Source organism: Gallus gallus, chromosome 10 (assembly GCF_016699485.2).
Source record: "Gallus gallus isolate bGalGal1 chromosome 10, bGalGal1.mat.broiler.GRCg7b, whole genome shotgun sequence".
NCBI classification, from domain to species: Eukaryota; Metazoa; Chordata; class Aves; order Galliformes; family Phasianidae; genus Gallus; species Gallus gallus.
The window spans coordinates 2682404-2709691 of NC_052541.1; the positions used below are offsets into that span (position 1 = coordinate 2682404).

The following is a 27288-nucleotide window of genomic DNA, read 5'->3' on the forward strand; positions in this document are numbered from 1 at the left end:
GCAGAGCGCGGCACAGCGCTGAGGGGACGGGGCCGGCCTGAGGTGAGGCCTACAGGCCGCACTGAAGCCTGGGGTGAGGCCTACAGGGCGGGCTGAGGCCTGGGGTGAGGCCTACAGGGCGGGCTGAGGCCTGAGGCCTGGGGTGAGGCCTGCAGGCCTGGCCCAAGCCTGAGGCCTGGGGTGAGGCCTGCAGGCCTGGCCCAAGCCTGAGGCCTGGGGTGAGGCCTGCAGGCCTGGCCCAGCTACTCTAGGCAGCCACTGCCCCCCAGAGCCCTGTTGGGAGAGCCCTGCTTGGCTGCTCCCTGGGCACTTTCCTAGCAGCTCAGTGGGGCTCTCTCCCTGGTGATCCGCTGCTTGCTGCCCCGGTGTCTTAGTGGGGAGCCTGGACCCTGCGTCATGCAGTGCCCGTCCTTGGGAGCTCAGAGTGTGGGGTGGGAAGAAGGATCCGTACACAGCAGTTAGCCCTGATATTTTAATGGAAATACTGCACTACAGTCAAGTTTACAACATTGGTATAGAAATCACATGGATAGTGGGCCGAGGATCACGTTACAGAATACAAAAAGCAAGTTCAAATAAAAAGAGAAGCCTTGTTGCTATGGTACAGCCAGGCAGGGCGGGATGGCCCTGTGACATGCAGGCATTGCCCCAAGCCAGGCCCCCCGCCGCCCCCATGTTCACTGCTGGATCACCTTCAGCATACAGAGGAAAAAAAGGGTGGGGAAGAAACCTTTCCAACGGAACGATAGGGAACTTATTGCTGGCAAACTCTGGCTATTCCCTGCTGGGCGCTTCCCTCTATTTTCCTTTCTCCATAGGAGGCTCCTATGTCACCACCACAGCCAGACCTGCCTCCTGCACACGGGCTGCCAATGAGTTGGGGCTCTGTCTGCGCCCCTCAGTTCTGCACACCCGGCTCAGCTGCAGGAAGGAGACAAGCCGCCAGCCCAGAGATCCCTGCCAGATTGTGGTCACAACAGCAGCAAAGCCACGCTCCCAAACCAGGAAGGAGGGAAGCAGATTTGGGTGCTCATACTGGCAGCACTGGTTTGTGCAAGGAAAGCTGCCTCCTTTGAGGAGGAGAGACAGTGCAGTTGTGTCTGTCGTGGCTTACGAAGTCTATACGTCGACTTCATTTTAAAATCAGTATCTTCCCCGTGTTTAAATATCTGCCAGCGCTAAACTTCTATACTTAAAAAAATATATATCCCATATGTGGATTTCACTAGTGAAATGCACCGAGACCCACCCCGGCCCCTGCCCTTCTCTCTTGCACGCGCACACCAACACACACACAGAGCAGCTCTATCCAATACTGGTTTGGTACTTAAGATGTTTTCTCCAATACTGAGAGGGAAAAATACACGAGCACAATCAACCTCAGCTAAGTAGCTCAGCAACACCTCCCAAAAGCGAAGGTCCTTGGAGCTGGAAGACTAGGTGGATAAAAACTACCCACCGGAACAAAAACATTAAAAAAATTAAAAACTATATAATATATATTTATATATCTCAACAGACTGCTTATACCTCAGTTGTGTGAAGCACAAAAACACGCACGCTGCCGCTGCTTTTTCCTCTCAGATTGTGAAGCCAATCACAACAAGGTGGGACGCACTCCCTCTCTTCATCCCCCAATGCTGCATGCTGCACGGTGCATCTCAGACCAGGGACAGGGCTGTGGATGAGCGAGTGTCTTCCTCCAGTAAGAACAAAGACATCATTTTTATTTACAAAAAAAGGAGAAAAAAGTTTCCACACAAAAGCACTACAATGATAACTCCCTTTGGTAAAAAGTGTAATAAATGTCCTCATAGGTCTGTCTGTCGGTACTAATTCTCAAGCCACCTGGTACTATGGTACACAAGAAGCTAGTACAGTTATGCTAGCACATCAAGCATACTTCCTTTAATTAAAAAAAAAAAAAACAAAAAATTGACAATTTGTACATTTATTTACAAAAAAGGAGGGGAACATGTTAAAATTGTGTTGTTCTCTGTTGTGTGTGTGTACGTACATGTGTGTGAAAAGCTGGTGCATGGCACTAGGAGAGACTAGTAAACAAGCAGGTACAAAAAAAACAGTTCCACTGGCACTAGAAAGGACAGACCAATCTGCACTGGTTGAGTCCAGCATGGGAGGGAGGGGAGGGAAGGGAGGAACCGAGGATCCGGGGGCCCGCAGGGGAGCCCAGCACCTCTGGGCTGCGGGACACATCCAAGCAAGGAATCTGATGACCACCGAGGCGGTCAGGTGGTGGAGAGCCTCCTCCGTTTCTCCTCCCTCGCTGCTCAGGCCACCGGGGAATAAAGCCTCAACACTGCTGGTGCGTATGAGCTCGTTGCGTCTCTCCAGGACCGCTCAAGTTCAGGAGGGTCCTTCCCTGTGGGGCGCATGCTGAAGTCCAAGGGCCGGCGGGCAGGGCTCCCAGCAGGTGCTGGGATACCCGTGTTCCTACAGAGAATCCCGCTGGTGACAGCTTGTACCAGCCACACACTAGTCAAGTGGCCATGTTACGGAGATACACAGTGAGGGGAGAAAGGCATCTTCCTCATTTCCTTGATGCGCACGCACACACACACATCTCCCGGGATCTTCCCTGGCCCAGGGCATTTATGGTGTCTTGAATATTGTGCCGTATTTGACGCGGTACTTGTTAATGCTCACAAAGTGCAGGGTCTCTGTGTCACAGGTGGTGGTGCAGGGCACCAAGCCCTCCAACCCTTCGCCCATTAGCCACTTGCTCGTCTCGGCTGCCATCTCGCGGGTGACGTGCTCCTTGGTCCATTTGTCCACCCAGGCCTGGAACCGCTGGTGCAGCCGCTTGCTCACTCTTTCATGGGACTACAGAAACAGAGAGGTGTTACAGAGAGGTGGCTCCAGCCCCAAGCTGCAGCGTAACGCGTAGCAAAGAGGCCAGGCTGAGAGGCAGCGTGGCCAAAGGATCTGCAGTGCAGGTGCTGGCCCTTGCTAGCGACAGAGGGAAGGTCCTGATAAAGGCCCGGAGGTCTCCTCCCAAGAAACCTACCTCTAAGAGAATTACAGGACAAGAAGAAGTCAGAAATACCAAAAGATGGTGCCAAAAACAGGCCATTCTGGCACAGTGTTCTTTTTCTCTCTCTTTTTTTTTTTTTTTAATTTAAAAAGTATTTTCTTGTATCCCACCATGTAGCCCAACAGGTTTGTGGTTAAATGTAGCTTCTGCAGTTCCTTCAGCATACTGAGAAGTTATACTGTGTGCTACAGTGTAAGAGGTTCACTAATTCGACTAGGTTAAGATGCTCTGTGATAAGCACCAGCACATGGTATCCTGCTTATAAGGCAAATTTTCCAACTCTGTGCCAATTGAATTGGGTAGATGGAATTCAATCAATCAAAACCCTCAGTATCGACATTTCAAAGACCCAACGCTGAAACAGAATACTATTATCTGATGTGAATATGAGCTTAACAAAATTACAGCTAATTAAATAAAACCATTACTTGTACTTCATCAGCAAGAAACAGATGAGAGCAGTCGCTTTAGAAGTTTAAATAAACGTCCAACAGAGCTGTGAAGGGATGATTTCCTAGGCAGGAAGCAGAGGACACCTCTCCCACTCCTTCATCTCCCAGCCAATTTTCCCAGTGGTCAGTAGTTCACTCAGGAAGACAATAACTGAATAGACAGAAACCCAGCCTCTGCATCTACAGAAGAGACTGCCACTGACAGAGTCCCTCAGGTACCTCTGCTTCTGCTTGCTTAAACCATCAGCTTTTACCAGTCTGGCACTTTTCACTTTCTTTTGACGTTCTAAGCAACGACACTCTGGTTAACATTTTGTTTTAAGTAGATTGTAATAATGTTAGAGCAAAGTACTTTAAACTTCAAGCCTAAATAGCTGTACTAACTAGAGTTTGCTCTTAAAGCTCCCTAGGTTTTCTCTGCTAGGCAGAAATATTCCCCTGAGACGATAACAGTGTCAGAGCATTCTGAACACCTAACCAGTTTTCTTCACCCAAATCACTCCTTGGGACCAGGATTTCAGATCCCCAGGATAACACCCATGGTGACTTGTGGAACTGAGAGCTCCCCTCTGCACCTGTCCTTGCCACAAAAGCAGTGGCTGTAGAGCAGCTGCTGCATGTGTGTGTGTGGGGCTCTGCCGTGCGGGAGCGACCAGAGGACTCCCGCTCTCAGTGACTGGGGACAGGAAAGGCTGAGGGATGATACCCAGAAGGATTGGATGGGACAGAGAACATTTGATGCTCTGCACTCTGGTTTCTCACTGGGGAAGCGCTGAAAGAACAGGCCCCCTCAAAAGGGGCTACAATTGCATGCAGAAGACAGGTCTTCTCTAAAACACGGGGATCACCATGTGGGGAAAATGCCTCCTGGAAAAAATTCGAGGAGCTAATAGTCAAAACTACTGTCCTACCACAATAACACACTCTGGAGAGAAGGGGAGAGGCAAGAGGATGAGCAGAGTAGAAGGCAGGAAGAAAAGATTACACCTTAGGAACGTTCAGTAGATGTTTGGTGTCTGGGGAATACAGAATAGCACACCATCCTCCCGGCAACACAAAGACTGCTAAATGTCACCCCGGGACCCCCAAGGACATTCCATCTGACTCTTCCCCACTTGATTTCGGGAGCAAGAGGTCCCAGGAAAGCCCAGCTGCCCACCCCAGTCCTTCCACTCGCTCCTACCTGCTGAGCTCGCAGCAGAGCGGTCCTCCTGTACATGTAATCCTCCGATTTGATCACGTACACCATCTTATAGGAGTTCAGTTTGAATTTACACTCCAGCTTGTCCAAGCTCTCCACGTTCTCCATGGACTTCTTACTGTTTCCCTCCTTCCCTTCCTTCTCCTGCTGCTCCCGACCACGCTGACACTTACGGATCCGCCTCAGATTCCTGCAAACCAGAGAACCCCTCTTGGAATTAGTGCCTGCCCTCTAGGACTGCTAGTCTGGAGGTAGCTGGTGGATCTGTGCTGGCCTCTCAACAACCTGATGAGCAGCTTGTATTAAATTAATTCAGGTTCAGGGCCCTACAACAAGTCGCCCCATAGGATTTATCTATTTCTGAAACCACGGCTATTTGCATTCAGTTCCCTGCTCGTGAAAAGCCCCGGTGTGGCACCCAGTGGTTTTAGGCAGAGGGTTACGGTAAGCCAAGGCAGGAGTGCCAGAAAGCAGTCTGGCGAGTCCCCAGCCCTCACCCTCTCTGCCACCTGCAGATCATGCCATCTCTCAGTCACTGGAGAGCAGGAGCCCAGGGTGGACCCACAGGCTTTCTGGACAAGCAGCAGCATGGTACCTCTATGCTGCACTGCCAGGATAATGGCTTCTGTAGTGGCATTAAAACACAGGTGAGACCAAAAGCCCAGAGCTGCAAAAGAGTGCAACCCTCTGCCCCCCAGGGGACAGACCCATCAGGGAGAGTTCATGGCACAGCCTGGCCACTCACCTGGGCAGGAAGACCGGTTTCTGGGCCAGGTGCTCCCGGAGCTCAGGGGAGGTAGAGTCAGAGTTGACGTACCGCTCCACGTAGTCTGACCAGCGCTGGAAGTGAGCACACAACAACATCAGGCACTGCTTTCCCACTGAGCCAGGCGAGGTGGTAAGAAGGCTAAGCTGCAAGTCACACAGGAGAGCACCAGGACACCTCCGAAGGCTCCTGGTATTTCATTCCGACAAAGGCAGGTACAAAGCTTCTCTTTGTGTTTTTTTGGCTTCTCTAATACAAAATAAACCAAGGATTTACCTGCTCACATCACTGAAAGCTTTACAATGCTTTGTTGACGTCTCTATCTTGTGCAAACAACCGACTGGACATCCTCGTCCAGTGCACCCTCGACCATCACAGTCAGCTCTCTGGCCAACCAGCTCTTACCTCTGCTTCTACAGGGTCATCAGAGTTCTCCTCCTCTGTGTCCAGCAGTTCAATGGTTAACTGAACTTGGCCTCTGCTCTGAATGAACATCAGCTGTAAAGGAAAAGGCAGAAGGGATTCAGTGAGGTTTCAAACAGAAAAATACACGCCTCCACTTCTCTCTGGGGCAAAAGGGACAATGAAGCAGCTCGCATAGTCTTAAGGCAAAAAATTGCTCCCTGCGTTACTGCCAAGGGAAAGCACTGGCAACACTGCACACCAACATAGGTGAGAGGGTAAAGGAAGAGAGATTATACACACAGGCTTCTCTCCAGAGTACTGTGCTAGCTCAGAAAGGGCTTGACCACTTCCTGCATCTTAGCAAAGAAAGCGTGGATTTGATTAGCACAGCACACCACCTTTATTCAGCCATGTGTACAGTCAGCAATGATTTAATGCTTGGTCAGTATTAGCAGATTTTTCCACGGCCCACAAAGGTTGAGACAGAAGAGAAGTGGGAAAGTTTGAGCTAACAAATTCAAACGGGAGACAGCAGATCAGTCAACGTGAAGCATCAACATCCTTGTGTGCTGTTCCATTTGCCTGCTGGGACTGATACAGGTTCTGCCATGGACCAGCTGACAGCGTGCTAGAAATACCTCCAAAGTGATGCTTCTGGGCACCTGAAGTTTGGGGGCACAGCACCAAAACTTTCCTTTCAACTTGCCAGGCTTTCTGTAGCTCTGGAGACCTCAGGGCTCTTGGGTGCCTAACCAGCGCTAAGTTTTCAAAGGACTGACACCTGCTTTACAAAGCAAGCCCTTCCCTGCTCATTGCTTTCCCACCTTGAAGCAGTTCTCCTCCGACATGAGCTGCTCAGCTTTGCGCTGGTAGGTGGCCTCCAGAAGGTTCCGAGAGGACTGTGAAGCCAGGAGGCCTCCCGTGGCCCCGTTGTTGTTCTCCGACAGGTAGAGGTCTGTGACCTGCACGCAGATCTCATCGCTCACTATGTGCTGGAGCTGCCAAAAAGAAAGAGCAAGGGGAGGGTGTTTGTGAGGGAGCTGTTAAACCCAAGCTGGAAAAAAAAAGAAAAAAAAAAGAGACCAAACACCTTTGTGCTCAGTGTATCCTCTTGCAAAAGGTATTTCTCTTCGCCTGAGGCATCTGGGAGAGCTTGCTGTAACATGCAAACCAGGGTGACCTACCACAACCCCAAGCGCAAAAACCAGCTGGGAAAGGGAGAAAGGCTCCAAAATACCCTTTGTAAGTGGCACCTGGCAGATTGTGGCTTGAAAGAAAAGCAGCACACAAGGTTACACGTACATCTCTATTTGCCTGCATTGTAGGTTTTAGAAATAAAAGCTACAGTGGATAAGGAGGGGCTTGCTGACTGGAGGCTGCTACGTGCCCATCAGCATACAATAACAAGAAAGAAAGATGTTACCAAGTGCTTAAGCCCTAGGGAAAAAAAAAAAGAAAAGGAAAAAAAGGTAATAAAAGCATGAGTTTAAGGCTACATGCTTAGTCAATAGAAGAAAAGCAGGTGGCAAAAAGAGGAAAAAACTACGTGTGGGAAAGCCTGTGAGCAGCAGCAGGGTGGGAAGGGCTGTGCTGCTCTCAGCGCTGCTACTGTCTCTGAGGACAGTGGGGAGAGATGTAATACCAACTCCTCACTTTGGACAAGTTGAAAATCAGCAATCGCTCAACTGTCTTTTCAATTCAGTGAAGCTCTGGACTGCAACCAAGAGCTTCTGAAAAGCTGCTCCAACAAGGAGTGGCCTTTCAAGCAATCCCACTCCCTGCCTCTCGCATCTGGTTTTGTTCTTTACGCTACAAAAAGGCACATGAGGAATTTTTCCCTTGGTCACACATTCTTCCTATGTGCCCAATAAGAGGACTAGAACGTTAACAACCAGCCTGAGCTGCTCAAGCAGGCAGATAAAAGAGACAAAGCTTTTTAGAAAAGGCACGCGCTGCTCTCATAGCACTGAAGAGAATGAACGAAATTATTTAAATGCCATTTAATTCTTTTTCAAAGTTAAAGCAAGATTAGCTCTGCCAATGCTTTCAAGTGGAAAACTTGTATCCCTACAGCTTCAGGAAAACAAAGGGAGAACCCCACACGCAGAGAAAGGATATTCTTGATCATTTAAATACACCAGAAGTCACCTTTCATCACCTCTCCTTCGAGCAGTCTCAAAGCTGGCTTAAGAAACATCTGCAATTCAGCTGCTCATCCCCAAAATGCCACGTATAGGTGACCGACACGCTAGCACACACTTAGGGACACAAGCAACCTTCCCTCCTCTGGCCTGGCACCCAGCCCCAGCCCAGCCAGCACCCACCTGCCGCACGATGCTCTGGATCAGCTTGTCCATGGTGAAGGCAATATAGGCGTGAATGGTGAACATCTCACGCAGGGAGTCCTCGTACTGCGACGAGTCCATGTTCCCATCCAGGAGGTTACGCACCATGTCCAGGAATGCCGGGTAGTAATCCTCCACATCGATGTCCACTGCAACACAAGAGCAAGAGGGGTGAGCGTGGGAACGCCAGGAAGGCCCTCCCCATTCCTCCTAGGAGAGGATGGAGCAAGAGCTCCAGCCTTCAGCCAGCTCTGCTACTGGAATTTGTCATATGTTCATCTTTTAAAGACCTTTAAGCCACGCGTACTTTCACAGTCTCTGCCTTTCCAGCAGTAGCCTCTTCCATAAGGTCTCTGGTTCTGAAAGGCTTCTACAAAGTTTGTCATTAATGGACTCAAGGATGCTTTAGAGTGAAATTAAAGCTCTCATGAAACAACCGCTGCACGGTACTGTGCTGCTGCGACTCCCTGCCGCCCCACATCTTCCCATCTCAGCTCCCTGCTGCCCAGTGACACACACGCTGCTAACAGAAGCACCTGTGTGCCCCCAGGGTCACTCACTTGGCTCCTTCAGCCTCAGCTGGATGGCGGGGCTGTCGCTCTTGTCTCGCTTGATGCCCAGCACTTCCCTCTCCCACTCCCTCTCCCTTGTCTCCTCTTCGATCTGCCGCTCGGCCTGGGTGCAGATCCGCAGCAGCCGCAAGCACAGGATCTGATGCAGCCTCATGAAGATGTACCAGTTGCTGTTCACGTAGAAGAGGTTGTAGACCTCATCCATGCCCCTCAGCTTCTGGGCCGTCGTGTTGTTGAACATCAGCTTGGTTTTGGGAGGACTGCCCCCCACACCATTGTGCTTTTTTGCAGCTCCGGTAGCTTCGTCCACATCCATTTCCTCTTCTTCCTCCTCTTCCACGTCTGAGAGTTCACCTCGTTGAGCAAACAGCAGGTCTGGAATGAAGTGGTACATGATCTGCTTGATTTTGTACTTGTCCTCCTTCTGGATTCCCGTCTGCCGCTTCACGTGGTGGATGATGAGGGAAGCAGCGTCCTCCAAGATCTGCTTGTCTTCATAGGCTAACGAGAGGTGTGGGCCTGTGGGAACCCCAGCATTGTCTTCTGAAGCCTGCTCTTGCCTCTACAAGTGAGAAACAGGACACAAATTAGTCCCCCAGGCACCTCCCTCTGCCCACAAACCCTCAGAAAGCTCTCCCAGCGACACAGACTTCCTCTCTCGTTACACCCCCTCGCAACAGAGGAAGCATCAGGCCTCCCTCCCACTGCTGCCAGAAGGCTCTCTGCAACAGATGCCAGAAGTTCACAAACATTCCTCCTGTTTACAAACCTTCTCCACTCCGTTTCTGCTCTAGAAACGGAGTCCACCTGCTACCAGCAGGATGGCAAGCCTCCTCAGACACAAACAGATATCCCAACAACGGAGGGCACAGCCCTTCCACGGCGAGCATCCCACTTCCCAACCACACCAGCATCAAGTGGAAACAAACTGAAACTGCACGTGCAGACTATATAAGCTCGAGGGAAGGAAACCACTGGTGACCATCTCACCTCATCATAGATGCTTTCAATCTCATTGAGGAGACTCTTTGACCTCAGGACCTTGGTATCGTTCTGCTTGAAGTTGATGCCCTGGTGGTCCAAGGACTTCAGGTAATACTTCTCATTCTGCTCTCGCCAGACTTTATTGAATCCTCTCTGAGCTTCTCTCCACTCTTCCTCTTTCATCTTTAACCTTGGATCAAGAAAGCAAGGGTGAGACAAGAGACACAAAGGTCTCACTCTGAGCTCGTAAGGAAAGCCTGAGACCTGGGAAATGTGCATTAATGAAAGCAGTCCCACTGAAAGGAGTTTTACAGGAGCAGCACTCCGCACACCCTTTGCTGAACAAAGCTCTCTGCACGTTTCCAGACACCTGAGCTTCCTGGGAACACACTCCAGAACCTCAGCTCAGTACCTCAAGCAAAGTACCCGGTGCAGCACAGCCAGAGCAGCTCACAGAACAGTGTCCTGCAGCAGGGTGGGCACACTGTGACCTTGCAGGTATTGGTGGCAAGGTGGTTTCCCTTCCCAGAGACAGTAAGCTTTGGGGGGAAGAGGACCTCCTTGTAAGTGGTGCTACAGTTGTGCTTTTAGAGAACACTTCCTTGTTTACACGCCAAGAGGATAAGGACAACACGTTACTGTATTAAATGTGTACACAGCCTCCTCTTTACACATCTCCAACGAGCTGCAGCCCCCAGTCCTTTTTTTGTGACCGGTTGCAGGGAGCTGACAACAGAAAACTAATGGGGATCCAGGAGTGGTGCCTGAGCAGTCAGAGCCCACAGCCACGCACAGCCATGGGATTTGGAAAGGGATCAGATTCAGCCCTGAACAATCCACACGGCGCTGACAGCTTCCTCATCTTACATACGCTGCTGTGCAAAGGCTGGAGAAGAAACAAGGTTCACAGGAGACAATAAAAGCTCTGCATCCCCCCAGCTGAGCATTTGTGTTTCAAAAGGTGATTGTTATAAAACAGCCACTGATCAGAAGGGAATGCCTTTCTCATATTGCGTCCCTGTGCAGGTCAAACCCTCCAGGGGCAGAAATCAGCTACTTCTACGTAAGCACGGACCAAGGCAGAGCCCCCAGGGCACCGTGTCAGTGCGGTACCTTTTCAGGACAATGGGAACAGCAACAGATGGGTTCTTCCGGAGCCCGTCAATGATGTCGGCTGCTTTGTCTGCATATATCCTCTGCAGGGCCTTGCGGTGGATCACCTCCGAGGTGCCTCCCAGGGTGTTGTCCAGCCGGAACTTGGCCTGCTCCTCAGCAGACAAGCGTGAGAGTTTCTTCTGGATGGCCTCAAGGACGCGGATCGTTGCCAGGTTGGTCTCCAAGACAACGTCCAGCTGAAGCGAACGGTGCATTAGCCAGTGTTGAATAGACAAAACATGATACTTCACAGAGGCTAACACTGAAGCGACACGAAACAAGAAGCCGGGCGCGTTTAACAAGGTGGATTCCAGAACTGGTTTCCACGTTTGGCTGCGCTGAAATAATCCAATTATATTTTATCTGCGGCTCAGGTAATGGTGCATCAGAATTTAACGTCTACCAGGACGATGCTGTTAAGAAATCACATTTTCCATATGGGAGTAGAAAACAATTGACAGCTCGTCTACAAAAGGACATGACAGATCTGAGCACATTCAGGTAATTGCCAAGCTAACTCCCATTTTAAGTCAAGAAGTCAATCATTTAATATCCTTAACGTATCATCTCTTGGATTATTACAGGGGAATGTATGTTCTTACAAGCTATGTGGGCACAAAGGGCAAAAAAGGATGCATTGATTATATGCTGTCCATTGAACAATTCCATCCGGAGTGATGTGAGAGAAGAGCTCGGTGCACAGAGCTTGGGCAGGGGAGGTAGCTTGGAAAGAGAAGTGGTTAACCAGATGCTGCCTCTTGCTTTCAGATAATGCTAGCTCTTATTCAGAGAATGTGTGACAGACAATACAAACAGACTGTATGAAGAAGCATTAAGGATAGAATTCTATCACCAGCTATTCACAGAGCCCCAATGCTTCCAAGGAAAACAACTTACCTCAAAACGCTCATCCTCACACCTGTAGATGTGTTCTTCGTATTGTGTCTTTTTGGAGCTCACAAAAGTGGAGTCTTCAGACCAGGAAGGGAAGGAGACCCAGGTGTCATTCAAAACCTTGCAGTACGACAGAGAAAGACAAGCATCGCTGTCAGCCTTGAGAGGGGAGTGTCACAGAGATGCTTGGCTGCTGATGGGGGAGCAGCAAAAATTGTTTCTCCCTTCCAGCGCAGAGGATGCCCAGCACCCACAGGGCAACCCCAAACAGCAGGAGATGAAACAACCCAGCGGTCTGGAAAACTCATCCATTGGAAATGTAAGAAAACACTCGGAAGGGAAGAGAAAAAGAGAGGTGAAAGGAGCCTTTCCATTCCATTGGAAGAACTGGCTCACTGTGGTTCACTCATCACGTCTGATTCACCACTGACGGCACCGGGTGGTCATCATGCTAAACATGACTGTTAGACACCCTGTGGTTTCTACCTCCAAATAAGGCTCATTAGCAATATCAATCCGTACCCCAGCAACAGCTTTCCTGACAAAGATGCTGAGAACCTGCAGTTTTCACCACCTCCAAAGCAGGAATGGAACATCCAAAAAAAACCTCCAAGAGGCCAAAGGCAACAGATTTTGATAGGCAATCTTGAAAAAAAAATCAAGCCTAATTTTCCTCAACCTGAAGCCTGAACAACCAAGACATAAGAATCTTGCAGAAAGAAAAGTTTACAGCTGCATCACACAAGCTACTTCTAAGAGACATGTCAGGACTTAGATTAAAAACTTACAATTCTTTCTTGCCCGGGTTGTTTTCGCTATCCTGCCACCATTTCAATTAACCACGTATCACTGCTCACTGCTCGACTTGATCACCTGCATTCATCCTCATTTCTCAAGGAAAGGAGGCAAAACTGTGATGTTCCAAAATCTTCTGCCTGTTTGTTCTCCCCGCTGACGGCAGTCACCCAGGAAGGGGGCTTCCAACACCAGCCAAGGAGCAGGATCAGCCAGCACCACTCCTCTCCAACCAAAAGGTGGTTACATGAAAGGACCCAAGGAGTGCATCCAGTCCTGCCACGCTGTGTCAGGAGGCCAGCTTTGCCCCTAAGGCCAACAATGCTCCCGGTGGGGAGCCAACCTCCTGATGCAGCACAACATGTCTCCACAGCTCACCTCAGCCTTGCAGGTGGAAAGAAAGAAGCGTGAGAGGAATATGAAGGAGAAACTATCTACAGAAGATGTGATTTTCTTTTAAGCTTGGACTAGAGACAACTCTGAAAGCAGACTGAGCTGGAGTTTGGTGAAAAAGGCAATAATCACCTCGAATTAAATACTTCCTTGTAGAAGTATTTAAACTTCACAGCTATTGAGGTTCCTTTTTTTTTTTCCAGATGCTCCCCAGTGCTTTGCACAACTCCTTCAGAAGCACTACTGGAGAAAAGCAGAGGGCAGCCACCAAAGCCCCACGGGCATTGCATCTCCCAGCCAGCTGCTGGCACAGCCTCACCCTGGGAAATAGATCCTGGATCCAATCCACACGTTTACAAGAGAGCCGTGCGCTCCCTCATGCTGTGCTGTGAACAGCCCTCCTCTGCCACATGGCTGCTGCCTGGGAGCTGCTTACCTCTTTACACAGCGGCGTCCGCCCTGTGCACTTGGGCTGCTGGTAGCTCTTGGGCAAGGCGCGGTAGCTGGAGCCCAGTCTTTTACAGGAGGCATAATCTATCTCCATGGCAATCCCTTCAGTTGCCCGTTCCTTGGGATATGTCTCCATGTGAACAGACTCCTTATACCCCAGAAAGTTTTTAAACCAAGTGAACAGTTCGGGGAATTTCCTAGAAATAAAAAGAAAGAAGTGAAAAAACTAGCTAACCAGAAAGCAGTGCGCGCTGCTGAGCTGTGATACGGAGGCTAGAAGTGCTTGCAAGAGACAGAAGTTGCCTGAGAAGAGCCTCTGATTTACCAGTTTGGTGAGAGGACCTCTCTGCTCAATCCCATTTCCACCCAGTGGGAACCAAGTACCCATGTGTTGGTCAGGTGGGTGGACAGCTGCACTGATATGAGAAATCGGACCTGTTACTGGAATCACTGCTCATCTATTGCTTTTCCATTACATGATTGAAGGTAATGTCTGACCTCAGAGTAAGAGAACTACACAACACCTTTCCCAGTGCAGATTTCACCCTTCCAGCTGGGAGCACAGGTGGTAAGTGCAAGAAATGCAGATTTTTTTGGTTGAATATTTCACCTTTCCTAGCCAAAACCAGCTTCCTGCTGATGCCTAATTCCAGCAGAGCTTCAGAAAGCATAAGCTCCTTGGGGCACTCTCCTTGCACAGCAACCAGCATAATGGGGTCCCGAACCCAATTTACATCGCTTCTGCCTTCTGCCTAGGAACTGTGAGCTCAAATCACAGAAACCGAGTTGCCCCGAGCTGATGAGAGAATAATTATTACAGTGATTTTAGGTGATTAATACAGACTCATTCTGTACAGTACTTGAAGTTATAACTTCTATTTAAACGACAGTACTGATTATCAGGTTCGGCTTCAGGGCAGAACACAGTTGCTTTTTGCTTTTTTAGGTAATTTTAATGGTTTTGTATAAGCACTCATTTTTTTAGGGGACATTTCCTGTGTAATTGGACAGTTGAGCTTTTCTTGAGTGAAATAATCCATGATTCCAGAGCAAGAGGCCACAATAGCGTGCTGTGGACTAATTCTGTAATACAAACTACGCAGCCACAAAGGTTGCCATTTCTTTCCCTGCTGTGCATCACAAAGAGATGCATTGGATTTAGCTTCTCCCCTCCCACAAAGAAGCAGGCTCCACTTACCCCAGGAATGGGGAAACTAGCTGCACCAGCTCTGCACGGGAGATCACCTCCTGGTTGAAAATAACCAGGCAGCGAAGGAAGTTTTCATATGCTTCTGTGCTTCGCAGAGCTTTGCGGACCTTGGGGAGGAAGAGGGAAAAGGGTTAAGGTGAGAGCAGCTCGTCCATCAGCACCCAGGAGGCCTGCGTTCAACACTGTGCTTCCCCCACCTATGCAGAACTTTGTTGGAGAGGCTCCAAGGAGCCAGAAAAAAAAGAAGGAAGCCACCTCCTTGCTGGCATGCCTGCCACTCAAGTGCATTACTTTGAAGAAGGGAGTTGTAAGTGAATGAAACTCCCAGCAGCTGGGCCACAGACAAGCCCAGCACCACGGACCCACCTGGGTGGGGATCAGGGCTAAGAGACCCATGTGACAGTGAGCACCCCTCCAGCCCCCACCACATTACAGCTCAAGTCATCACAGACACAGCGAGCTCTGCAGCCCTCAGCACGAGAAAACAGAGCAATTCATTCCAACACCATTACTTTTCCCATGAGAACAGTTAGCATCTACACATCAAACAGATCTATCATTATTAAGAAATTCGTCATTACAGTTACAGTTCTGCAGCAGGGATTTCTACGTTTACTCATGGGAACACCTACGCATCCTCTGAGCGATAGAGTGGTTCCCAGTCACCACCAGCTGGCTTAGCATGCTGCAAAACATACGTCATCAGGGAGCAAGCATGGTGCTGATGCCAAGCCTTTCTCCCACAGAGCATCAGCAGCAGGTGAGAAGCTAGAGAATGACCTCCAGGGGAAAAAAAAGACACAGATGTCCATGTAAAGAACGCCACCAATCTTCTAAGAAATAGAGCAGATCTGACACAGAGGTCAGACAATACAGCTGAGGTCAAGCAGACCAATGTTATCAGCGTGGCATATATATCACAAACTTCACTGTGACAAAAAAATCAGGATGTATGCAGGCTACAGACATCAATCAGTGACACCAGACCGCGCTCTCTCAGTCTCACCGCTCACCTTCTCAAAGAACAGAGATTCTGTCCCCACACCATGCTTGCTGGCTTCTGCCAATGACTGGTCTTTTAAACCAAGCAGCTTTGGTTTCTTCTGTTAAAAAATAACACACAAAAAAAGGGCTGTTCAGCAGAGAAAGTCACTGTGTTTTGACCAAGTATCCCATAAGGGCTTCAGCCTCCAGACCACACCACTTGCTCTCAGGCAGAAGAGTGGCTTTTTCAGAAGGAAACTTGTTTAATATGTGGCCTCCATGTTAATCTATTCATCTCTAATTAGTTGCACAGAACACCAAGTATTTTTAATACAAGGTCGTATCCTCTCCTCTAACAAGTTGACTGAAACAATCACTGCTTGTAGTATCTCAATTCCTAACTAGTGTGCAGAATTCCCCAAATATTTTTTAAACCATCATGGATTCAGTTGATTCTCAGACCTCCCTAAAAGCAGTGGACTTCTATCTCCTGTACTCCACATCAGAAAGGCTTAAAGCTGCCTCCAAACCTGTTTTAATTTGCTGCATTTTGAGAAGAAAAGCTGGAAGGGGACAGAAGTCACTGGATTTAAACAACACAGCTAGATGTGCCACCACTTTTGTTTCCCACACAAGACATACCACACAAAGCAGGCACACTTGTCCTAATGCAGAGGCTCTAACCTACCAGACCATTCTTCTGACACAGCTAAGCCCTGCTCTCTCAAAATGTGAGTAAGCTGAAGAGGGCAAACTCAGCTACAGGAATCATCGTTCATTGCTGCACGACAACATTTATCACATGAAAAATGAACAAGCATGATTCTGCTCTAAGTGTTGCTTTAGTTTCCTGGGAAACACAGCTGCTGAGCTAGCAGCACGTGCCATTACCTTCACTGGAGGGGTTGTCCCTGCGCCTGAGTGCCGCCGGATCTGACAGCCATTCTGGTTGGGTCTTTGCTGCTTGTTGTTGAGCTGTGGCTTCTTCACTGTGCCACCATGATCATTCCTCACCGACTCCACTTTCTCTGCAGTCGTCTTGCTTAACAGCTTAGTTACAAACAAAGCCATGAGATCATCAGAGCCGAGCTTCACCTCATCAGCCAAACCCTAGCATGCCTGCTCCTCCCAGCTCTACGTGACCAATCTATCTTACTGTGCTTATGGAAGTCTTAGAACGACCCTTCCAAGCAAAGCAATTGTATTGAAAAGACAAGTTATTGACAGAAAACAGCATCATCCTGACCCATCTCCTAAACTCAGTAAAAGACCACTCCAAAAACGCAAGACAACAAGAAAAGCCAGTTGTTCTGAGCCCTGGCTCCCTACAGAAGCACTTCCCCACTAGGGACTCCAGCCCCAGCCTGCCTTAAGTGGACTCACCACTGAGCTGTTGGCATCTGGCAGAAACTGCCCAAACTCTGAGAGCAGATCCTCCTGGTTCTTGAAGAGGCGAGCCACCTGCGCGTACACCTCCTGCTCCGTCAGTGCTGGTGTGTAGTTGCCCCCTGCCTCCTTGGCATTGCGTTGCTCTTTCTGTCGTACAAAGAGAAGGGTCAGCTGAAAGGAGCAGGAAAGGTCTCAGCACCTTAAGCAAAGGACTGTGCTAAATGCCCAGCTGGCTGTGGACAAGGGAGACACTGATCAAGGAAGTGATTTCTTCCCTTTTCACACAATCGGAGCTCTGCTTAGCTTGCTGGCCAATGCTAAGCAAAGAATCATTCACATTGGAAAAGATCTATACAAAGAACTCCAGCAGAAGACCAGAATGCCCATCTCGGGCAGCAAAGAAAGGGGAACGACTCCACCTGGCACTGCCAAAGCTCACCTGATACGTATGGAGGATCTCCAGGAAGGCTTTGTAGATGTCTGGCTGTCCCTGGAAGCGGTTCTTGATCTTGTTGACATAGTTGATGGCGTGATTAAACTCGACGGGCTGATTGTTCTGCAGGGATGGTGTGGTTCCCAGAGAGATTGTCACGGGTGTGTGAGGCTGCACTGGTGGCGAGCGTGGGGACGCATACGGAGGAATTGGGGGAGTCTGCTGGCTGGCAGGAGTGTGCGCCTGCAGCTGTGATGGCTAAGGGGAGAAAGAAGGAGCCACGTCAGACAAGGGCAGATCCTTTATGCTTTGAATGAAGGCACTTGTATCCTACTTACATGCCATATCGTGAGGAAACGAGATGGCTTATAAATGTACATGGTGCCAACAGGGATTCTCCGAGCTGAAGCATCACAGGCACAGCAGCTGGACATTTCCCACTACTACATCCAGTCAAGCAATCTCTACCCATAACCCTGGATGACTTCTGATGTGCTTCCTTAAAATACTGGTTTGTTTCTGTTTGTTTGTTTAACTGCATTAATATGCAATAATAACTCCATTAACTGCAACTAAATAATTACTCCCCCTCCCTGGGCCTAGGGAATTTTAGCACTATCTTCCACAAACTCAATGCTTCCTGGTAGCTGTCTAAGCAAAAACTGCTGTCAAGAGCCAAAATTGCATTGTCCCATTTCCCAATCAGTGTTTTAAAGATTAACAGAAGCACAAACAAAGGCAGGCTGAGCAGAAGACAGCCACTATCCAAAGCAAACAAATAAATAGAAATTGGGTGGGCCAGCAGAGATGCATTTCATCAGGAAGACAGAACACCAGCCCCTCCAACTTGTTCTGAGCAGCTGTTTCTCCTTGCCACTTGCTTCTGACTGAGATCTGACAAGAGATACATTCAGCCATCAAAAAACAGAAGCAAAGCATTTAGGCTCTCACTGTGTCTCTAGTTAAGAATGCTGGGAGTAAGGAAACAGCGAGAGAAAAGGGCAGATCCTTCAATAAGGAGATCATAGTAAGTAGTTAAGAGATTAACCCTTGAAACTTTGGGGATTCTTTCCCTCCTTTGCACATTTGGAGGTACAAATACACCAGATTTTATCTCGACTGAGCTCTTAAAAGCCTCTTGTGTTACCCTATTCTGTTTTCATTCACATACAATACATATGGTGGTTGCAGCATCTGGATTATATCTAAAGCAGAGACAAATTCCTTTTGTTATTGAGAGGTCTCAGTTTCAGGCACACAAACTGATACTTAAGACAACATTGTGGTCACTTGGTTTGAACCCTTGCACTTCAGTTTTGTCAACAACGCCCGCACCCGTCCAGCTGATGGCTGGACCAGACTACCCTTTCTGTTTGTTTTTGTTTTGCAGCAGCTGGCCAGTCTGAAAATGAGATTTTGAGCAACACAGTGTCTACCACGTCACTACGCCAAGCGTTTGGAAACACACACAAACTTTCACACCGAGGGTAACGTCTCCACCACGGCCTCTGCTTTACGAGGAATTTCTTGGGGTTTGGGTTATTCTGAGGCAACAAATCCCATTTAACTCCCTACCTCCACACCAGTGTCAGCTGGAGGCAGCCAGTCCCCCATGCAGGAGCCAACAAACACCACTCACTGGCTCTCACCTTGCTGATTTTGGCGGGTGGTGGCTGCGGCGCTGGCTGTGCTGGTGTTGGGGTCGATTGCGCTGAAGGCTGCGACTGATGTTGGGGCTGGGGCTGTGGCTGGGGCTGCAGGCCATGAGTGGGGATCTGGTGAACCTGCCCCGGGGTCGTCACGTTCACCATGTCATTTGTCTGCACCTCGATCTTGTAGCCAGGAGGCAAGAAGGTGTTGAAACCCATAATCAAGTCTGGGTGGCCCTTGAAGAGCTGCGATACACGGCTGATCACTCCTGGAGTGTCAATGCTGAGCAAGGAATAAAAACAGAACGTCACCATCTTCCACCTCCCTCCCCGTGGCAACCCAAGCTCTGCGTGCGACAATTCTGCTTCAGCAATTCTATCTTACCATCTATAACCTATGATGAACCTATGAAACGTAGCAAAACTCATTCCTATAAATACGTTACCAACCTTAAGAATGACATAAGAATTCTTTTATTTGTTCAGACTGCTTTATATCGATGAGATCTAGCCACAAGCCTGACCATTATTAGCAGGCAGGCAAGTCCACCAGACAGCCAGGTCAATCAGCTAGCAAGCCTGAGCTTGGGAACTGCAGCTCTAGGCAGAAATTATGTTAGTATCAATGAAGAAACGGATATAAGTGAAGAAATTCTCAGACTCACAGAACAGAAAGCACACAGCTGCTTTTACACTACCATGGAGGTATGCTGTTCTGGAATGGAAAGGCAGAGCTGAGTTCCTGCTCTGCGCTGCCGTGCCCACAAACATGCATACAGTGATAGCAGCCTGAGTGGAAGCAGCAGAATGAAGCTTGTTACCTCTGAGATTTGAATTCCTTCATAATATCCAAGAAGTCATTGTAGACCTGTGGCTGACTGCCAAACTGCAGCTTCACCTGGTCAAGGTATGACAACGCATCCTCCACCTGGAGACAAAACAGACAGCTTGCATTGACACAGAAGATCTTATGTCACCTCCATTGCTCAGCAAAACATGTATTTGAAAGCACAGCTGGTAGCCCTGAGCCTGGAAGGGGAGTTAAGGATCATGACCTTGGCTGGAGTAACACCAGCACCACTTAAATAAGAGAACCTCAGAAAACTACACCAAAAAGAAGAAAAACAAACAATAATAAACAAAACAAAACCAACTCAAATCAACAGAATTAGTCAGAAGGCACACTCTCCAAATTTCCCATGTCACCACCAGTGATGCGACTGCTAGGATAAACAGAACTAGACCGAGCATTTTTCCTGCATTCAGATGTGGAAATTATTATGGAAGTCTAAGAATAAGCAGAAAGTGGAAATGACATATTCAGAGGAATAGATGTCTGCCAGGTACACGCTTTCTGCAAGCCAGACATTTCAGTTCGACACATAAGGACTTTGAAAATGGCAACTGTGGGCGGCAAATTGTTTTATGCCTCAAACAGCAAGGAGTTTATGAACCATTCGTGTACCAACATCCAATTTCCAGATATACTGAAAGCACAGCCCAGCCTGACACGAGTGCTCCGTGCAGTTTGTAATCAGCTGCACGTGGGCCCTCAACCCTTGTTGGGAATTAAAAGACAGCAAGGGAGGAAAGGTGAGCAGGGGACAGTCCCAACCTTGCATCTTGGAGGGACAGCCAGCAGTTTTGTTGGGAGAAAGAACCACGTGTTACAAAACCATTTTCAGAGGGGAATGGAAATGAAGCAGAAGGGCGTCTAGCAAAGCACTGGTTTCCAGCTCAACTGGAAGAGACCTGCCCTGTATGTGGGACAAGGTATCAATTCATATGTTTGTATTTCATATGTATGCCTTGCTGCTAGAGCCGAATCTAACACAACTACTTACAAGGGCTACTTTTGGTGGAGTTCTCTCTTTCTTAAGGTTTTTACAGCAAGTAAGCCAACAACAGAGCCTTCTGCACTGCCACCTCACTCCTGAACTCCCACCCTCTGAAGCCATGCATTCAGAGAAGCCCCAAACCTTTGGGCTGCCCCACCCACGCCCCTCCGTTACCTTGAGCCTCTGGAACTGCTGCTGGCCCTGCACGGGCACAGCCGGGGGGGCCGGGTGAGCGTGGCTCTGCACCACCTGGCTGCCATGTGGCTGCACTGGGGCAGCGTGGTGGTGGCCGCTGTGCACTGCTGCCAGGGCTGGCCCGTGGCTGCCTGAGCTCTGCGGCACGGCTGACACCTGGAGAGACAGAAAGGACCGTGAGTGTTTCTCTCATCACTAGTGCTAACAGAAGGAAGTAACGCACAGGGAGCGTGACTCAGACCGAGTCAAGGTTTTCTCTTCCCTCTAAAAAGGTTGGAAGGGATCCTAAAGCCCCCCCCCAGCACCATCCCCTGCTGCAGGCTGGCTGCCACCAGCTCAAGCTGCCCAGAGCCTATCCATGGCCTCAAGCAACTCCATAGATGGGGCACCCACAGCTCTGGGCAGCAGTGCCAGCGCCTCACCATCCTCATGGTAAAGAATTTCCTCCTAAAATCTGATCTAAATCTCCCCTCTTTTAGTTTAAATCAACAGCGGAAGCCTCTCAGAACAGAAAGAGGCACCTAACGACCCTGCAGTGACATCTTCTCTAACAGTTCAATTGCTTGAAAGCCTCCAATCTAAATGCCAGCCTGTTAAGCTTAAGATCACCCAAGATATTCAAAGTCTGTGGCAGGGACACTGTTAGAACAAACCTTCTCCTTGCTAATGAAACACAGAGCTAATCTCTGCATGCACTTGTCTCTAGGATTCAGAGTGTTGTTCAAAAGAAGCCAAATAGCATCACATTCTGTGGTCAGGGCCACATAAACAACAAAGCTGGCAACCTTAATGTGCTTCACAGAATGGCCCGAGTTGGAAGGGACCTCAAGGACCATCAAGCTCCAACCGCCCCACCACAGGCAGGGCCACCAATCTCCACATTGAATACCAGTCCAGGCTGCCCAGGGCCCCATCCAACCTGGCCTTGAACACCTCCAGGGATGGACGGGGCATCCACAGCCTCTCTGGGCAGCACCTCACCACTCTCACAGTAATGAACTTCCCTCCGATATCCAACTTAAATCTTCCCTCCTTCAACTTAAAACCATTTCCCCTTGTGCTGTTATTATCTACCTGTTCAAAGAGTTGCCTCCCCTCCTGTTTATAGGCTCCCTTTAGGTACCGAAAGGCTGCAATGAGGTCACCCTGCAGCCTTCTTTTCTCCAGGCTGAACAAGCCCAGCTCCCTCAGCCTGTCTTCGTAGGGGAGGTGCTCCAGCCCTCTGAGCATCTTTGTGGCCCTCCTCTAGACCATCTCCAACAGCTCCCTCTCCTTCTTGTATTGGGGGCCCCAGACCTGGATGCAGTACTCCAGACGGAGCCTCACAAGGGCAGAGTGGAGAGGGACAATCACCTCCCTGCCCCTGCTGGCCACCCTTCAAGCGAGACCTATGAGAAGTTCATTGTCCCATCCTAGTTTTCTCCCCCCCTAGGCAACTGGAACAAAACCTTGTCCCAAACCCGGACTTCTGCTGTGCAAAAGCAGCGTGTTGAGTGGTCGAATCGTCATTTCCCCCCCCCAGGACGTGGCAGACCCACCTGGTAGCTGGGAGTTACCGAGTATTGGATCCCCGTGGCAGACTGCATGGTCTCTGAGACTGCCTCATACACCGGCGGTGCCGGGGCGAGCACACGGTGCTGGTGCTGGAAAGCGTCGGTGCTGCTGGTGATACGTCTCTGCTGCGACGTGTACACGGGTGACTCCTGCTCATCCAATCGCCGCTTCATTCTGAACTCATGCTCGGGAAGCACTAAAAAACCTGGTAAAAACAGTGCAATTAGAGAGGGACATTGATTAATCCCTCCCTGCCAGCGTTGGGAACACCAGGTTTGCCAGGAGCAGGTAAGACAAGTTTCGTGCCGATTCCTTTATGTTGCTATCTTGAGATAGGGAAATAGAATTAAGATTCAGCACTCTGCATGAAACGTGTATACTGCAAGCACACAGCTTTCTTGTTAGATATAAAGCCCTGCTTTCCAGCTAAGGATTTCTTCTGTCACTGAAACCAAAGCCCACCCTGAACATCCTGGGCAGCCCAGGCTGGATGGGACTCAGGCACCAGAGAAGCTTTAGAGCACAGGAGGAGGGCAGAGGCAAAACGCCCTGCCCCATGCTGCCTTTGTACAGCAAGCACTCTCCAAACCAAACCTTCAGCCAGACAGACACACTGACTCTGCCTGGGTAACACATGAAGCTCCCCCAGAGTAAGCGTACAGGGCAGCCTAAACCCTTCACTAACATAACAGACCAAGAACTGGGGAGATATACAAAGGTACTGCCAAAAACACATCCGGCAGCCAGCTCCTCACCTGGCTCCTTTCACGTGGAGGGAAGGAAGAGCTCTTCACGTCTGCTTAAAGCTGCTCTGCAAGTTGCACCTCCCAGAACACCAGCCCCAAAGCTTCAGAATGTACCCCGGGCATGCTCCAGGAATTTCCTTAGCTCGTTGTACCTGCACCAGGTGCCTTACTGCTCAGCTACAGACAAACCAACAGCCCCCCAGGCTCACAGGGAGCTGCTCCCATAGCCCTTAGCTCCGAACAAACTTCCAGTTGTATGCTAATGGAGCCTGGACCAAGCAGAGCAGGCTGGCAGCGAATCCCGGTGCTTTGCATGACAATGCCAGGCCCCGGGTGCCAAGTCTGGGCAAAGCCTTGGTGGCATCCATTTCTAGAAGGCTCTACCAACGTGGAACTGAAGCCCTGGGCTCTGCCCACAGCCAAGCACTGCGACTGCCCCAGCTCCTGCATCTTATGGGGGAACACTCCCAAAGCATGCTCCTTCCATCCCTGACGTCCCACTGATCTTTACCTGGTGTGTCCCAAGGATTTGCTCCTTTAGGAGGGCAGACTGCAGCGTAGCAAGCTGTACCTACTGCAGAATGGTATTCCGAGGGTAACTGAGACCACAAAACCACTCAGAACTTCTGCAGCACACAGCTGACACCACAGGCAGTGCTATGGTTACTGTATGGTTTTCTAGGCAGCAGAACACAGCCCTGTGATGGACACCCATCTCCAGGCGTCCATCACACTTTGACTCAAACATTTAGAAAGCCCCAATTCAAACTGCATCATCTTTGATCTTAACTGGGGAGGGAAAAACAAAGACCGAAAAATACAGTACGGTCTGCGTGAGACTGAAAGCAAGTCCACAAACTTTAGGTACTGTCCTTCGTTAAAAGCATTCATCTGAGGCTCCTGGCTCAGCGATGGCTTTACAGAGCAAGCTCTGCTCTACACAGACTACACAGGAACTGCATCCCCTCCCTCCCAGCACCACACCTACCCAAGCTATCTTTTAACTTCAGTCAGAGCATTCCTTTACAGGAACGCACCCCTCCACGGGAGGACAAAAGCTCCACTCTGCTTTTTCACTTTCCTTTTCCCGGGCTGCAAGTTCTCCCCTTGCAGTCGGGCAGTGAATCGTGCAGGTCTGCTGTCTGACACCTGTTGGAGCCACAACACTTCTGCACACAAACGATGCTTTCAAGAACAAGTTGCGAAACCCCACAAGAGAGATTTCAGTCCTTGCAGACATGAGGCACTCCTGAAAAGGAACAGGGAAACAGCACAACTGCAGGTCAAGCATTTAAGATGTGCAGGGGCTGCTTAAAAGCCCTTAGGAGGCTGAAGCATGCCACAGGCACCCTGTGAATCTCTACGTACTTCTAAAGAGGAGCACTCATGCCACTAAGAGCCAGAGATGAGGAAAAATCCTATGCAGCAGGCACGCTTTTGCACATCACCTGCTGTCCGAGCATGCTGAAGGACACCCAAACGCACAGATCCTCATACTGTTGTTGAATTTTAAGCATTAACACCTGGACTGTGCCGTGCTGAGAGAGAGGAGGGTTTGCTCCCGAGGTAGAGGGGACCCAAAGCTTGGAAGCAGGAAGCGTGTGGCTCAGGATCACAGAGGTGACACCCTGGCTGCCTGCTCGTGCCATGCCCAGCCAAGCAGGCCCTCCCTGAGCCTTGGCATCCTCACCTATGCTCTCCCTCCCCACGTGCAGGCAGGATGAGCGCAGTACCCGCAGCCACTCATTACCTTCACAGCGACAGCAGAGCCAGGGGAGCTGGGAGAAAGTGGCACGGCACTGAGAGTGCACCCACAGCCCTGCAGCGTGGAACAGCAGCCACGGGACTGTGGATCTGCTTTGGCTTTACCGGCCACGACGGCTTCCCAGCACAGAGCACGGCTCATCATACATCCTGGGAAGGTGAGTGACTCCTGTCGTGGTTACGCCCTTCCAACAAGCTCACAGCAGAGACTTTTGGCCACGAGCACAGCGTGAGCCATTTCTTACAGCACCTGCTCACAGCAGCGCTCTTGTGCATACTTAAATGCAAAGGGATTGCATTCTTATTCACGTTCTACTTCGCTGAGTGTGCTCAAGGTTTCTACGCAGCCTCCCCGCCCCCCATTGGGCACAGCGATCACTCAGGAGATACAGAATCACCCAGAATTTGGGGCTGGGGGAGGTCAGTGAGTAGAAGGAGAGGTCGAGGAGCCCTCCGGACCCTCTCTCCGCTACAGCCCCAGCTTTACTCACGGTGCCCCTCAGCCGGGGTGGGGGGGGGGATGGGGAGGACAGCTGGGAGATGTGGGCTGGGAGATCGCAGCCTCAGCTGCCAGCTTCCTCCGCACCGTGGGGCTGTTCCTAACGCCGTGCTTTTATGGGACGGGGGAGGAGAGGCGGGGGGAATCCTACAGGTGCTTTGAATCAGCGTGCGGGCAGCGCGACGCGGAAACCCTCCGCGTGCTCGCTTCGAACTGTCTGGAGAGCCGCGAAAGCAGGAAACAGGAGCTGGAAAGGCACGGCTGGCGGGCCGGGCCCGGAGCTGCGAGGGCCGCGCTGAGCGGGGCGGGGCGAGGCGGGGCTGAGGCGGCCCCGCGCAGGGGGCGGAGCGGGGGGCGGGAGGCTCCGTCCCGCAGCGCGCCCAGCGCCGCTCGCCCCGCCCGCCGCTCCCGCCATGCCGGGCTCCCCCCGCGCGCACACACACACACACATACATACATACGGACACGCACGCACACCGGGAGTGAGGGCTCGCCGCGGCACCGGGCCCGGCCCCGCCCCGACGGATGGCTGCCCCCCCCCCACACACCACCTCACAGCCCCGCGTCCCCCCAACGCCGCCGCTCCCCTTACCTCGAAGCGGCGGCGCCCAGCGGAGGCACGCTCCCTCCCGGCTGTGGGCTCGGGGTGGGCGCGGCCCCGCGCTCGGCCCGCGGGGAAAGCGAGGGGCGCGGATGGGGTAACCGCCGCTCGGCCGCCGCGGCGGAACGCTGCCCGCTTCTCTGTTCCCCGGGAAATCCCGCCCCTCCCCGCCGCAGGGAGGGGGGAGCCCCGCGCGGCGATTGGTCGAGCTCCGCGTCGCTCGACGCGCCGCCCAACCGCCGCGCTCGGCCCGCCCCCTTCGCCCGCCCCCATTGGCCGCGACCGCCAGGAAGGGGATGTGGAGAGGAAGGGGAGGGGGGAGCGAGCGCCCGAGAAAAATGTCCGTACAGCGAGCGCGCCCCGCCCCCTCCCGCCCCCGCAGCCTCCCCATTGGGCGGCGCGCTGCGGACGCAGCCAATCAGCGCGCCGGACAGCGCCGCCGTCACGTCGGGGGGAGCAAGCCACGCCCCCTCTCCGGGGAGCCCTTTTGTGGAATGTTTACATCGGGGCAGCGCGAGGCGACCCGGGGCCCGACGGCGCCCGTTCGGGCGCCGTCGGGCCCCGGGCCGCCTCACGCTGCCGCCTTTTGTCCCCCGACCCCTCCACTTCCGGGAGCCAGCACGTGGGGGGGGGGAACACAGCGCGCAGCCAATGGCCGCGGGGGGCGTGGCCGCGCGGCGGCGGAGCGGGCGCTCCCCACCCCCTCCCCTCACACACACACACACATCCGCGCCGCCCCCCCCCCCCTCCCTCGCGCGCGCGCTCGCGGCGACCGTTGGGCGGGCGGGAAAACCTCGGGCGCGCGCCTCCTTTTCTCCCCCTCAGAGCTTCCCGGGCCTCCCCCTGAGGGGCCCGGCGGGCGGGCAGCGGCTGTGACATACCCTGAGCGCGCAGCGAGGCGTCCTGAATGGAAAAGGGAAACTCCCCCCGGGGCCCATTGGCCCTACGCGGCCGTTCGT

General features: G+C 51.2%; 1 protein-coding gene and 1 long non-coding RNA gene across 7 annotated transcripts; one reads left to right on the top strand and one right to left on the bottom strand.

Moving 5' to 3' along the window:
• Positions 1 to 9: 9 nt before the first annotated feature.
• LOC121111651 lies at positions 10 to 1941 on the top strand. Of its 2 annotated transcripts, none has more exons than XR_006931012.1 (2): positions 10 to 73; positions 819 to 1941. It is a non-coding gene; the product is annotated as an uncharacterized LOC121111651 (long non-coding RNA). The 2 variants fall into 2 exon arrangements; XR_005862722.2 differs by having other exon boundaries at positions 10 to 42.
• SIN3A (SIN3 transcription regulator family member A) lies at positions 1936 to 27256 on the bottom strand. 5 transcript variants are annotated; one of them, XM_015278820.4, is made up of 21 exons: positions 27211 to 27256; positions 22704 to 22924; positions 21145 to 21321; positions 19954 to 20060; positions 19133 to 19415; positions 17490 to 17741; positions 17045 to 17197; positions 16553 to 16711; positions 15691 to 15780; positions 14666 to 14784; positions 13454 to 13664; positions 11833 to 11949; positions 10894 to 11132; positions 9787 to 9970; positions 8785 to 9358; positions 8204 to 8373; positions 6704 to 6877; positions 5880 to 5972; positions 5454 to 5548; positions 4691 to 4898; positions 1936 to 2844 (listed from the first exon to the last, which is right to left on the bottom strand). In XM_015278820.4, exons 2-21 carry the CDS (start codon positions 22890 to 22892, stop codon positions 2614 to 2616), a joined length of 3825 nt encoding a protein of 1274 aa, XP_015134306.1. In that variant the 5' UTR covers positions 22893 to 22924; positions 27211 to 27256; the 3' UTR covers positions 1936 to 2613. The 5 variants fall into 5 exon arrangements, with proteins under 5 accessions (XP_015134306.1, XP_025009579.1, NP_001280113.1 ...); XM_025153811.3 differs by lacking the exon at positions 27211 to 27256 and adding an exon at positions 26321 to 26493 and having other exon boundaries at positions 22722 to 22924; NM_001293184.3 differs by lacking the exon at positions 27211 to 27256 and adding an exon at positions 26321 to 26478.
• Positions 27257 to 27288: the final 32 nt, after the last annotated feature.